General features: G+C 45.3%; 2 protein-coding genes across 5 annotated transcripts in view; both read left to right on the plus strand.

Annotated features, from left to right (window-relative positions):
• Positions 1-14,744, plus strand: part of LOC309712231 (CD5 antigen-like) — a 229,228-nt gene that overhangs the window by 80,607 nt on the left and 133,877 nt on the right. The window lies entirely within an intron of this gene.
• Positions 1-14,744, plus strand: part of LOC309712218 (NACHT, LRR and PYD domains-containing protein 3-like) — a 26,454-nt gene continuing 11,710 nt past the window's right edge. Inside the window, exons 1-5 of one of the 4 annotated variants that reach the window (XM_082542865.1) lie at positions 1-61; positions 3,374-3,435; positions 11,237-11,316; positions 12,291-12,573; positions 12,926-14,735. In XM_082542865.1, the coding sequence (XP_082398991.1) occupies positions 12,300-12,573; positions 12,926-14,735 (2,084 nt within the window). In that variant the 5' untranslated portion in view covers positions 1-61; positions 3,374-3,435; positions 11,237-11,316; positions 12,291-12,299. Of the gene's footprint in view, positions 62-3,275; positions 3,436-5,139; positions 5,158-11,236; positions 11,317-12,290; positions 12,574-12,925; positions 14,736-14,744 lie in introns of those variants that run through there. The other 3 variants (XM_082542864.1, XM_082542866.1, XM_082542863.1) reach the window with 3 other exon arrangements.

A 14,744-nucleotide genomic window follows, 5' to 3' on the forward strand; every position in this document is an offset into this window, starting at 1 on the left:
AACAAACCTTCATCCAGAACCAGCAGAGCATCCTGAAAGTGTCTTTACTCAAATACTACATGTAAGTACAAACTCTGAAGAACTGTAGCTTACTTTAGTCATTCAGTTTTATTCCATTTAATCTTCAGCAGATTTACACAGTCACATGCTGCCAAAAGTCTGCAGACTACTGACATTTATTTTCACAATTTATTTCTTACAGCTTTTGTTGCATTTGGATCCATTAAGGCTGAGTCAGCATGGTGCCCTCTCAGCAGTCATGTGTATATTCACTGCTGTATTAAAAAAGATGTGCACACGCTGAATTAGCTGGATGGATTTGAGAATGGATTCAGTAGATTTGGTTAGGAAGGTTTCTGACTTAGTAAAGTGACTCTGAAGTGTGTGTTTGAATTCTCTAAATACTAAAAGAAGGTTGCCTGGAGAAGTCAAAGCTCAGCGTGGGAGTTCTGGGTTCTGCAGCAGGGGGCGCTGTTGCTCTGTTTGTGTGCAGCATTGAAGGCGCTGCTGTCGTTTCTTTAAGACAGTGGTCCCCAACCCCCGGACAGGTACCGGTCCGTGAGTCGTTTGGTACCGGGCCGCGAGAGTTGAGGCTCAGGTGTGAAATGTATGGTTTTCAGGGTTTTTATCGGTTTTCAGCGTTATTTTGTTATCGTTTTTATCGTTAACTCGGTTTTCCTGGGTCTTTTCACGTGTGTTATGAATAAATCTTTTTTTTCGGTACCGGTACTAGTTTTATTTTGTTGTATTTATCCGCGACACCTTAAAGGCCGGTCCATGAAAATATTGTCGAGCATAAACCGGTCCGTGGCCATATCAGACCATATCAATCAGCACATTTCCTTTGTTAGAAAATAATAACACATTGTCAAAGGAGCTTGCAAAGAAAAGCATCTGGACTTCTTTAAGTTGCTTGAAGACGTTTCACCTCTCATCCGAGAAGCTTCTTCAGTTCTAAGGTCAAATGGTGGAGAGTCCCAGATATAAACCTAGTGGGAGTATCCCCCCACAGAGGGACAAAAGGACCCCCTGATGATCCTCTAATCGCCTGAGCCAAGGTGTGAAACTGGGTGTGGGTCCCAATCAGCTAGAGTTTCGGGTGAGTTCATTGTGAAACCTGGCCCCACCTTATCATGCGAATTCCTGAGGTCAGATGGCCCAGGATGTGAGTGGGTGTTAAGGCGTCTGGGAAGGGATCTCAAAACTGGATTATAGATGGCAGAGAGTTGGTGTCGTACTGGGACATCTGGGACTCTCCACCATTTGACCTTGATGTCAGCAGACTGCAACACAGTGGAAAACATTCACTTCAAAGGACTTTCAGAAAATGGAATCAAGAGTGAGGAAGAGTGGATGGAGCAGAGAACTTCCTCCTATGTTTTTAAACCTTTTAAAAAAACTTCCTGACTCTGCATCTTCGTTCATCAAAACGTTTAAAAGGATGTTGATGATAAAAATAATAAAATAAGAAATGAATAAAATGAAAACAGACAGGGTGAATGAAAAGAAGGATGGTTTTGAATCTGTTATCGTGCAAAGATCTAAAGACTGAAAACAGGGCGCTGAGCATTAACCTGGAGTCTGTGGGCTCTGTGTCAGGATCACAGTTTCGTGCTTCACTTTGAGCTGCTGGAGCTGTTGGAGAGTTTAAACAAAGTGGATCAGTCAGACTGTCCACGTGTTCACCTGCAAAGAGATTTCAGTCTTTTTTTTTTAAGCAGGGTTACTTATATCACTGTGCACATGAAAGCACACACATAAAAACCCAAAATGATTTGAAGTGCTGTGAAGAGCAGGCCAAAAAAGCTAGCTATATAACCCTAACCACAAAGAAATGCTGGCCAATCAAAAGCCTTCAAACAATGACTTCAAAAAAAGTTTCTGATCATCTTCACGTTGGCTGAATTTCTGCTTTCAGCGATTTAAAACGCATTTACGTCAATGATGTGACGTGTGGAACTGTCCGAGTTCAGGGGCTGCATCCTTTGAAGGAACTGGCCTACTCAAAGATTCTTCATTATGCTAACATCTGTTCTACTGGATATTTTTAGTGACATAAAAACCCAGTACTTATATTTAGAAGTTTAATTTTGGACCGCTTAGACTGTCTGCCATTTTCCCCCAAAACATTCTTCAGCCTTCGATTCGCAATGAATCCTGTGATAGGGTGGGCCACAAAGGATACGCCAGACCCCTCCTTCAAATCTGGGGAAAAGGAGGACGCATTTGTGGGCCGCATTTGGAGCAGCCTTCAAATTTTGGACAGCCTTTGCTGTTGTCAGGTCATGAAAATGTCATTCTTTAAAACAATGATTCAAAAAAATAAACCCTGCATAATTCTAAACAGGAGTATTTATTATATGACGGTATCAATTCAATTCAATTTTATTTATATAGCGCCAAATCACAACAACAGTCGCCTCAAGGCGCTTTATATTGTACAGTATCAGGTATGATTGACATGTTCAGCAGAAATCAAGAAAGAAAAATGTTCAGATTATTAAAGACTAACTGTGAACAGCGAACCTCGGCAAAAATAACATGAATGAGGTTTTCAGCTGTTTAGTAACTCAGTTTATACATGAAATAATAATGTGAGAAAAAAGCTGCTGTTTTTGTGGTGATGACCTCACAGCTTTTCAGGTTTTCGAAGCGCTGAATAAACAAACTCAAATCCCGAATGTCTCACGGACTTCACGGTCATGACGTTTGTTTTACACGTTGTTAAACAAAAAAGCTGCCATTCGTTTTTTTGTTTTTTTTTTAAATTTCAATTAACTCAATAATAAAGACTTCAATAAAAGACTCGATGTGTTTTCGTTTTAACGCCCCCATCTGGGTTAATTATGACCAATCACATCCGCCCATTTCATACTGACAGATATCTAATCAACCAGAGTAAACACATTCCTCAGCAGAGGATGAAACTTTTTTTTAGCTTTACTCTTTATAATAATAATAATATTAATTTATTACTGCTACAGTCTGAGGGTGTGCTTACACTGAGGTGTCAGAGAGAGTAAAACTGAGAACAGTTAGAAATAAATCTCCTGTATATGAGGATGTGTGTGTGAATGAGCAGGAATAATCCTTCAGTTTCTGCCCATATAGCAGAAAAACCCCCTCAAAACTCAAACTCAAACTTTCTGCATGTTTTTTATGTTTGAAACCACGGACATGTGACCACTGTCCATAGGCACACGGTCATGTGACCATCGTGTTTTGAACCACACTTCTGAGCTGTGTTTCGAAACGTCCGCCCTTCGGAAGTTCTGCTGAGTGTTGAAACGTCAGTGTCGACCATCTTATTCTCAGTTAACCAAAAAACAGAGAAAAAGCTGCGATTACCTAAAACACCTGTGTACCTGTGCAGGAGCCTCACTGGGTTTATCCTGATGCAGGGCGCCTGCTGCTGTGATGGACATTAACTGAACTGTAAGTGAAACGTCCTATCTCTAGCTTGGATCTGAACACTAAATCTTTAATTCATATGTATTAAACTACATTTTCTATGATAGCCGGGCAGAGCTGTGGCAGTGTGGAAGTGAAATCATTAATATGAAACATCAAATCAAAATTCAAACTGAAACTTCGCTGCAAAGCATTTTGTTTCTTTTGAAGTGAAGCAGCATTAAGAAATCCTCACATCCTGTTGCAGAGGACAGAGTGAAAGAGCAGCTCAGGGTGAAGGTGATGAAGTAGGAGCATAATGACTGAAACTTAAGTAATCTCATAAAGTGATTGTAGTCCACCGTGTGTGACAGGTATAAACCTGTGCTGGACATAAGAACTCACACAGAGAAGTGTGCAGACAAGTTTCAAGGGGACAATGCAAAGCAAACATAGCCTATGTTTTACCCGATGGGGTACAATGTTGCTGTTGACGTGTTGCTGCTGTTCCTGCTGCTGATAGTGCTGGAAGGCAGGGCTGTGTTGATTTGAGACTGTAGACTGTAAAAAGTCCACGGGAGAAATGGTCGCTGATTAAACAAGTGTTATGAAATAATAATAAAATGCAAAAATTGGTGACAGCGCTTGGAACCACAAGGCAACAAAACTGTGAGAAATAAACTAGGCTCCTCCTGTGAATCACTCTTTGCCTCTCTTCCTCCATCTCCTCATCTCAGCTATCACTCTCCACTCGCCGTGAATCTGAGAAAAAGGCACAATTTGCTGTTGCATCCATCTATTATTTAATTATCCACACTTAAAAACTCTTCCATTTAATCCACAAGAAAGTAATGATAGAAAATGTTGTAGAACCAAAACATTGCAATTGTGTTTATTATTGTTTTTTATAATGGAATAACTCTGCAATGCAAAAACTATTACATATGTTATTGCTACCTGTACTTTTTTTATTCCAGCTGGTGAGGGATCCACTGCCTTTAGCAGCCTCACACAGCTGCTAAACATGTCCTCTAAGGACAAGTCTGGACACATTGTCCTTACAGTACATATGTGGACAATGTTATATCATGAGTAATAATAAAAACAACAAATCTATATACATAAAACAAAAGTAATACATAAAAGTATTTATGATGATTCAATTTGTTTGACTATCCACTCTGTGCAGGCAGAAAGCTTATTAAATGTTTAAATTGTAGCGATACAGTATTGTTGCTGCTGTAAAATAAGCATATTGTCCTATTTGAAATATAAATCTAATATAATCTATTTCTTAATGTATTTTCTTTAAAATACAGTGTTTAAATAATAAATAAATCCATAATTATGTGGATATGCATATTAAATATTTTTAATGAAATATAAGCCCTCCAGAAAAGCAAGGAAATGCCCTGTAAGTTACTTTAAAACTAAATATCTTCCCTAAAACAGTGGACAGCGCTACAGACCCATGACACCCTTACCCAGTTAGCTAGCAGCTATGACCAGCACTACTTGTGCAGTTACTTAAAGGACAGGTAATATTTGTCGCGCTGTTACACACACAGCACGCGCATTTGTTTCAGTTCATCATTTGCCACAAGCCAGCTTACCACTCTTGTGTGCTATAGACTACAGTGTATGCTGTACACCCTACTTACTGGTTTTTGTTGCATCAGTCTGCGTCTCCCAACTAACTGTTTCTCCGACAGCTCTGCACCGCCCAGACGGCAAAAAATGTGCGTACTCTTTGAGAGCTCTTTCCTGGTACGTAACCAGTGCGCTCTGGCGTCAAGGGCGATCATTAGTTAATGGCAGTCATGTGACTGATGGACGCCAGATCCTTTTATTTAGCAAAATGTGATTAATAGTTAAATATTATTGTTGAGGGGCACAGGCAGGACTCCACACGCACACACACTTTAAAAAATAAAATAAAATAAATAAATAAACATTTACCTCAAGAAAAGGGCACTTGGGGCACCCATCAGGAAAGGGGCAGGTGATCAACCCCTTCCACTCCCCCCTCTGCATGTGCCTGGATATACTGCATTATCATAAGCAGCCCATTAAATGTGTGAACAGCATCCATCTGTGACTGCCATCGAACACACTGCACCTACCAGTTGCCCCCAAATAGACAGAGGGGACATTATTCTCTCTCTAGGAGAGAGAAGACAAAATTCAAGGATGTTCAGTGGTGGCATGTAAACACATCAGGATGGAAAAGAAGGGAATGGAGGGGAAGTGGTGAATGCATCATGAGAAGCCTGAACCTATACAAGCATAACTACGTTTTGGTTCAGCTTTACATAATTCAGCTCTAAGTATACGTTTTATCAAAAAAGAAAGTTTTAAGCCTAATCTCAAAAGTAGAGATAGTGTGGTGGACCACTGGAGGGCTCCACTCACACCCAGTTCTCAGGAAGTGTTGTTGCTGTGTTTTGGAGGGAAAGTGTTCAGTTCTGTGGTGATGAGTAATAAACGAGCAGTGTTTATCGAGAGCTCTCGTGTCGTCTGTGTTTACCTCCACATTGGTGACCCCTGACTCGAACATGCTGCAGTCCGATGGTGGCGCTGACTCCGCTCTGGATGCATCAGCAGCCGCCAGCCCTCTGCCTCCGGCTGCAGCTACGTTTGCTGTGGCGCTCGAGCTGCCGGACTTTTGGCTTCACGATCCCCCGTCGTGGTTCGTGCACGTGGAGGCTCAGTTCGCCCTTTGTAGCATCTCGGCTGACGACACGAAATATCACCATGTGGTGGCTTCTCTCGACCCGCTAGCCACCCGTCATGCGTTGACTCTCCTCCGGGACCCACCCACCCGAGGGAAGTACGCCGCCCTTAAGGAGCTGCTTCTTCGGCGCTATGCCCTCACCGACGCAGAGCGAGCCGAGAAGCTCCTCTCCCTCTCAGGCCTGGGTGGCGGTACGGCTCTCGAACTGATGGAGCACATGCTATCCTTTCTCGGACCGGACGACGGGGGATTCCTCTTCGCCCACATCTTCCTCCGACAGCTGCCGGCGGCCGTGAGAGCCGGCCTCGCCAACTCTCCGCTTCTGGGCACGAAGGATTATCGCTCCCTGGCTGAGGACGCGGATCGTATTCTCCTGGCTACCCGCACTTTCCACGATCACGACCTAGTTCCAGCCTCGCCGGCGGCGCCTTCCACTTCCCCAGTGACCTGCCACGACGTACCCGATCCTTCGCTGACGGCAAAGGTCGCGGCACAGCGACACCAAGGACGGGAGCTCTGTTTCTACCATCAGCGTTTTGGCACCGGAGAGCGCCGCTGCCTGCCGCCTTGCGCTTTTCCGACCCTGGGACATGGACCCCGCCAGCACGCCGTAGCGGCCGCGACTGCTGGCGACTGCTGGCGACTGCTGGCGACTGCTGGTGACAAAGAAAAACTGCTCTTCATAGAAGACTCGCGCTCTGGGAGACGTTTCCTGGTCGACTCCGGCTCCCAGAAGAGCCTCCTTCCCCCGTCCGGAGCCGACAGTTTAGCAGCGGGCTGCGGACCGCAGCTTATTGCGGCTAATGGCTCTCCCATCGCAACGTTCGGGGAAAGGTTCGTGACTGTTTGTTTTCATGGCCGGGATTTCCAATGGACCTTTGTTGTTGCCGCTAGCTCTGTACCTATTTTGGGCGCTGATTTTCTTTGTGCCCATGGCCTGCTGGTCGATGTCGCTAACAGACGCTTAATCGATGCACTGTCTTTTTCTTCAATGCCCTGTTTCACTCGCGCCATCGAGCCCCTGAATCGGGCTAATTTAGTGACTTCAGGGAATGTTTTTCAGCGTTTGCTCTTGGAGTTCCCTTCACTGACTGTTCCTAATTTCTCGAACACGGCAACGAAGCACAGGGTTGAACATTATATTCCGACGGTCGGTCCCCCGGTGTTCGCACGCGCGCGCCGCCTCAACCCCGCGAAACTCTCCGTCGCTCGGGAAGAGTTTGCCGCAATGGAGCGCCTCGGCATAGTGCAGCGCTCGAATAGTGCCTGGGCTTCTCCGCTACACATGGTGCCCAAGTCAGACGGTCGGTGGCGGCCGTGTGGGGATTTTCGCCGTTTGAATAATGTCACGGAGAATGACCGTTACCCCATTCCCCACATCCAGGATTTTTCCGCCCACCTCGCCGGCACCTAGATTTTTTCTAAAATTGACTTGGTGCGGGGGTATCACCAGGTTGCCGTGCGCGCCGAAGACGTCCCCAAAACTGCCGTTATTACCCCTTTCGGCCTGTTTGAATTTTTGCGCATGCCGTTCGGCCTGAAAGGCGCCGCCCAGACTTTTCAGCGGTTGATGGACTCTGTTTTGCGCGGGCTGCCTTTCGTCTTCGTGTACCTTGACGATATATTGGTGGCCAGCTGCTCTGAGAGTCAGCACGCGTCCCATCTGCATCAGGTTTTCCAGCGCTTGGCGGCACACGGCCTGATCGTCAACCCCTCCAAGTGCCAGTTCGGCTTGCCGGTTCTGGATTTCTTGGGCCACCGCATTTCCGCTGACGGTGTGGTTCCGTTGCCAGACAAGGTCCAGGCCGTTTCGGCTTTTCCGCGTCCTGCGTCCATTAAAGCGCTGCAGGAGTTCTTGGGGATGGTCAATTTCTACAACCGCTTTCTCCCAAGAGCTGCGCACCTGCTGCAGCCTCTCTATGCTGCCTTGAAGGGTAAAACAGCTAAGGACCCGATTGATTGGCTCCCTGAACGCATCCAGGCATTTTCTGGGGCCAAGACCGCGCTGGCAAACGCCGCCCTGCTGGCCCCGCTGGCCCCACTGGCCCACCCGTTTCCGTCGGCGGAGATTGCGTTGACCTCCGACGTGTCGGATGTGGCAGTGGGCGCAGTGTTAGAACAGCGGGTCTCCGGTGTCTGGCAACCGCTCGCTTTTTTTAGTCGCACGCTTAGAGACAGTGAGCGCAAATATAGCGTTTTTGACAGGGAGTTGCTGGCCCTACACCTCGCCACACGGCATTTTCGTTTTTTTCTCGAGGGTCGGAGCTTCACCGCGTACGTCGATCATAAACCTTTGACATTCGCGATGTCCAAGGTCTCTGATCCGTGGAGCGGGCGTCAGCAGCGCCAGTTGGCAGCCATTTCCGAGTTCACAACTGACATTCAGCACGTGGCTGGTAAGTCCTGACTGTCTATCCCGCGTGCTGGTTTCTCCTGTTTATGTTGGCATAGACTTTGAGGCTATGGCCGCTGACCAACAGGCCGACCCGGACGTCCTTGCCCTTCGGTCTGCGCAAACGGGCCTTGTACTGGAGGACAGACCCGTGTGGAACGGCGGGCCTAGCCTGCTTTGCGATGTTTCCACCAGCCGTCCACGCCCTGTAGTTCCCCTTTCGTGGCGTCGTCGCGTTTTCGACTCCGTACACGCCCTCTCTCATCCAGGCGTCTGGGCCTCGGTCAAGCTGGTCAGCTCTAGGTTCGTTTGGCCGGGCCTTCGTAAATCGGTGAAAGACTGGGCAGCCGCGTGCATCCCATGCCAACGCGCTAAGATCCATAGGCACACACAGGCGCCCCTCGAATCCTTCCGCGTTCCAGGGAGGCGTTTTGATCATGTGCATGTGGATCTGGTTGGTCCTCTGCCGCAGTCACAAGGTTTCACGCACCTTTTGACTGTAGTGGACCACACAACCCGCTGGCCTGAGGCAGTGCCTCTGGCGTCCACTACAGCAGCAGCAGTGGCCAGGGCATTTTTGTCAACGTGGGTTTCGCGTTTCGGTCCCCCCGCCGACATTACCTCAGACAGGGGCCCCCAGTTCGTTTCCGAGCTTTGGTCTGCCATGGCTGACGGCCTGGGGGTCAAGGTCCACCGCACCACTGCGTACCACCTGCAGGCCAACGGGATGTGCGAATGTTTCCACCGGTCGCTTAAGGCTGCGTTCCGTGCTTCTCTCACAGATGGCAACTGGGTTGACCGCCTTCCATGGGTTTTACTGGGGTTGCGCTGCGCGGTTAAAGAAGACCTTGGGGTTTCCCCGGCTGAACTTGTCCTTGGTCAGCCCCTCCAGGTCCCCGGGGAATTCTTGCCTGAGAGCCCACCCCCGTGCTTCGCTCCCTCTGTGCTGTCTCTCCGTCCCCCAAGAGACTCGTTTTCTCTTCCTGGCCCAGTGCACCATTGTGTGCCTGACACCTTTGTTCCGAGGTCGTTGGACTCTTCGCAGTTTGTTTTTGTCAGGCATGACGCTTATAGGCCTCCGCTGCGTCCACTGTATGACGGCCCCTTTCGGGTTATTCAACCGGGCCGGAAGCATTTCCTTTTGGATTTTGGGGGTCGGCTGTTTCTATTGACAGACTTAAACCAGCACATGTGCTTCTGGATGACCAGGTGGTGCCGGCTCAGGCCCCCCGCCGTGGCCGCTCGCCTTCCACTGGACTGGACAACCATGCTTCTTCCTCTGGGAGCGCCCCCCACCTGGCGGGGCCCGAGCTATCTTCAGTTTTTCCTGACCGCCTGTGCCAGCCTGGCCCTCAGGCTCGTTTCCCCTCCGCCAGCTCTCCACCTCCCCGGTTCAGCCGTTCTGGACGTTTAATTAAAGCAAGGGTTCTGGACTAGGGGATGACCCTACTGGGTGTTCGGGGGGGCATGTGTGGTGGACCACTGGAGGGCTCCACTCACACCCAGTTCTCAGGAAGTGTTGTTGCTGTGTTTTGGAGGGAAAGTGTTCAGTTCTGTGGTGATGAGTAATAAATGAGCAATGTTTATCGAGAGCTCTCGTGCCGTCTGTGTTTACCTCCACAATAGTGTCTTTCTCTTGAATCCAAACTGGGAGTTGGTTCCACAGAAGAGGGGCCTGAAAACTGAAGACTCTACCTCCCATTCTACATTTAAATACTCTAGAAACAACAAGTAAGCCTGCAGTCTGAGAGTGAAGTGTTCTGTTAGGATAATAAAGTACAGTAAAATCTTTAAGATAAGATGGGGCCTGAGTGTTTAAGACACACTGTGCAGGAAGAATTTTAAAAACGTCCTGGTCAGAAATGACTTCAAGATTCCTCAGTGTTACTGGAGGCCAAGTTAATGCCACCCAGAGAAAGCATCTAATTAGTCACCATATTCCTGAGAGTCCTAAGGCCAATTTAGTTTATTCAGGCCTTGATGTCTTTAAGACAGGGGTGTTGCTAGGATCTTGAAAATTTGTGTGCTTAGTCCAGTCATGAAATCTTTTGGAGTTTCATTCAAATAACATTTTTTTTAAGTTACTTAATATATCTAGCTTTGTTGGATTTAAACATGTAGCAAATAAACTCTCACATTATGTGAGAATATAATTAAACTGATTATCAAAGGGAAATTTTGAGTTTTAGGCTATTTGAGCTATATATGTTAGCTAGCATAATTATGGGTTATAAACAGCTGTTATTATTTAGCTGGCATGTTGTCAGCTGTCCAGAAACGAGAGGGTTGCATGTCTAATCTGCTGGCAATAAGTACCTACGACAGTATTGGGAATAAATCAGCATTTTTATGCCCAGTTCAGGAGATGAGGCTTAAGGTGAGGAGGATATCCAGATGCTAATCACATCTTTTTGAGATGGACATTGCTGTTCTGTACTCATGTTTTATGTTTGTGGCTAGAGACTGACAACATACACTATATTGCCAAAAGTATTCACTCGTCCATCTTCAGATGTATATAACTTGAAAGGTATCCCATTCTTAATCCATAAAATCCAATATGATGCCGTCTCACCCTTTGCAGCTATAACTCTTCTGGGAAGGTTTTCCAGAAGGTTTAGGTGTGTTTATGGGAATTTTTGAAGCACATTAATGAGGACAGACACTAATGTTGAATGAGAAGCCCTGGCTCACAGTCTCCTCTCTAATTCATCCCAAAGGTGTTCTGTTGGAATGAGGTCAGGACTCTGTGCAGACCAGTCAAGTTCTTCCACACCAAACTCAGTCCTGTCCAGTGGTGGTGAGCTTTACACCGATGCATTTGACAAGTTGCATATTAAACTTGGATGTGGCTGCTCGACCATGGAAAGCCTTGCCTCAAGCCTCCTGCACTGAAGTCAGGGCTCTAACACAAAAATTGCATAAAAATACTTATTTATTCCTGATATTGTCACAGTTAGTTATTGTGAGTAGCTGTCTGTGGTTATAGGCTGACATTATGTCACCTGTCACATCGTATGACAGTTTATTCACAAAGTGTCCGAGTCCAACAATAACATTTCATAGACAGTTTCACTAACACTAGCTAACTGGAGTGCTTACCGACAGAAAAGTTCAGCCAACTCTGAACAACTCAGCATCATTGTTATAGAAATACTTATGACAAAGGATCCAGCGGATCCAGTCTGAAACATTTACCACAAAATATTTAGTAGATTGTATCAATTTTGTCCTTATTTATTCCTAAATGTTTTTGTTTATTTATTTGTTTGTGTGTTTTTGCGACAAACAGTATTAGGACCATGCTTTAATTGGTAGGGGTAAAAAAGCAGAACTCAAATTTACTGTAATCTGCAATCGATAGACATCTAGTGGTAGAAATAGTGCTCACTGTAACTCACTCATTTTGTTTTTGTCACATTTATTTCTTGCACTTTCTGTTGTAAATTTCTTAATTGTTATTTTATTAGAATTTTTATAATATTTTTGTGTGTTAAAAGGTGACTGGCAACATTTCTGAATTTCACTGTACAGTGTAACCTGCTGTATATATTTTGACTTTAACTCTGTCCAAGGGGAGCGATATGCTTTTTATAGGCATCATAAATGTTCTAATTTAATAGCTTGGTTTCTTCCAGTTTTCAAGTATTTATTTATTTATTTTTTTTATAAAACAGCAGTTTAGGATACATGCAGAAAACTGCAGGTTTAAAAGTGATCCTACATATGAGTGAAACTGGGTTGTTTTTTTTTTTTTAAATAATCTTTGTTCAGGAGGAAACAATGACCAGTAAAGAGCTGCTTTTGAGGACACTGGAAGAGTTGGGAGATGAAGAATTCAGTGACTTCAAGTGGTATTTGGAGCAGCCACACAACCTGGATGGCCTCCCATTTATCCCAAAGAGTCATCTGGAGAATGTAAAGAGGACAGAAACAGTAGATAAGATAGTACAGACCTACAATCAGCAGTCTTTGGAGGTGGTGAAGAAAACTTTAACAAAGATCAGCAGAAATGATCTGACAGAGCGATTATCAACCATCAGCACAACAGCACAAGGTAAACTGCTGGAGAACCACACATGTCGTCTGGTTATCACTCAGGATCAGACTGGTCTTTACGGCTGATTTTGCAGGTGACAGGCAGATAACTTCAATCTGAAAATGCAAAGAGTGGATTTATGTGTATATGTTAACTTTTTAATCGCCTTAAGAGACTGTAGACCCTCAGTTTTTTAAAATGTTTTTTTTATCTTTTGGTAGACACATTGATTTACACATAATGAAATATGCTATGTTACTGAAACTGGCAGTGACAGATTTATTTAAATAAAACACAACGATTTTTACTTATTAAGTCTGCGTGGAATGGAAGTTTAAAACTTTGTTCTTTACATGTTCATGTCATACAGATGTGAAGTCTCCACGGCCCATAACACGTTACAAAGAACAACTTCAGTCAAATCTTCAGGTCAGGTTTATGTGCAAACAAGAAGGATGGACATCAAAGAAAGATGAAAAGAACCTGGATGACATCTACACTGATCTGTACATCACAGCTGGAGGAGAAACACACACCACCAGTCACTTCAGGCAGATTGAAATGGCCTCTGGAAGGCCTGCAGGAACTGAAATTAGCAACATCTTCATACATCCTTCTGGCATTAAAAAGAATATAAGAACTGTGCTGACTGCTGGGGAAGCAGGAAGTGGTAAAACCTTCCTGGTGCACAAGTTTGTTTTGGATTGGGCTGAAAAAAGAACCAATCAGGATGTAGATCTGTTATTTCCCTTCATGTTTAATGAGTTGAATTTGCAAAAGGACAAAGAGTACAGCTTTGCCAAACTCATCCACATGTGTATCCCTGAAAGTGTGCACATCAAAGAGGAGGAGCTTAACAGCATCTTCACAACACTGCAGACATCAGGAAACTCAGACTTTGAAAAGAGTGAATACAAACTTCTGTTTGTGTTGGATGGACTGAATGAGAGTTGCCTTCAGCTGAACTTCACTGCCACAGAAAAACTACCTGTCGATGTGACCAAGTCCACCTCAGTGGATGTGCTGCTGACAAACCTCATCACAGGTTGCCTGCTTCCCTCCGCTCGTATCTGGATGACCACATGGCCTGGAGAAGCAATCTCTGTTGATTTTATTGATATGGTAACTGAGGTCCGAGGGTTTACGGAGCTACAGAGGGAGGAGTACTTCAGGAAGAGATTCAGAGATGAGGAGAAGGCCAGCAGAATCATCTCTCACATCAAGTCATCACCAAGCCTCCACTTCATGTGCCACATCCCGGTCTACTGCTGGAGCACTGCTACAGTTTTGCAGGAGGTATTGAAGAGCAAAGAGAGAGGAGATCTGCCGGAGACCCTGACTGAGGTTTACACAGAGTTCCTGAATGTTCAGATCAGAAATTTGAAGCAAAAATATGGCCCAGAAAAAAGCCTTGAGTGCATTAAAATGATTGGAAAACTGGCTTTTAACCAGCTGGAGAAAAGCTGCCTGATCTTCAGTGAAGAACTAACAGAGGATGAAAGCACTTTCACAGAACCCTTAAAGCTTTCAAATGCATTTTTCTGGTTCTTTAAAGAGGATCATCAGCTGAAGAAGGGCAGGAAAAAAGTGTTCAGCTTTGTCCATCAGAGTGTAGTGGAGTTTTTGGCTGCTCTGTTTGTGGTCTCAGATATTATCACTGAAGACAATTTGGCTCAATCACAGACTTGTTTGAAGAGACCTGGAAATGTTTTCAGCCAAACACATATACCAGAAATCTACAGTAAAACTGTTGACAAAGCCATAAAGAGTCTGGATGGACATCTGGACTTGTTCCTTCGCTTCCTCCTGGGCCTTTCACAGCAGACCAACAAACCTCTATTACAAGACCTGCTGCAAACAAGAAGTAGCTCACAGACCATTAAGCTAATAGTAGAACTTGTGAAAAAGAATGTCAGAGAAAATCCATCTCCTGAGAGAAGAATCAGCCTATTCCTCTGTCTGAATGAGCTGAAGGATGGTTCTCCAGTGGAGGAGATCCAGCAATTCCTGAGATCGGGTACAGTCTTAGATGACCTTTCTCCAGCTCAGTGGTCAGCTCTGGTCTTCATCATATTGTCATCCCAAAAAGATCTGACTGTGTTTGACCTGAAGGAATACTCTGGTTCAGAAAAGGCTTTTCTAGGTCTGCTGCCAGTGGTTGAAGCATCTAACAAAGCTCTGTAAGTGCA

The sequence above is a fragment of the Aulonocara stuartgranti genome, assembly GCF_965226115.1.
Source record: "Aulonocara stuartgranti genome assembly, chromosome: 7".
NCBI classification, from domain to species: Eukaryota; Metazoa; Chordata; class Actinopteri; order Cichliformes; family Cichlidae; genus Aulonocara; species Aulonocara stuartgranti.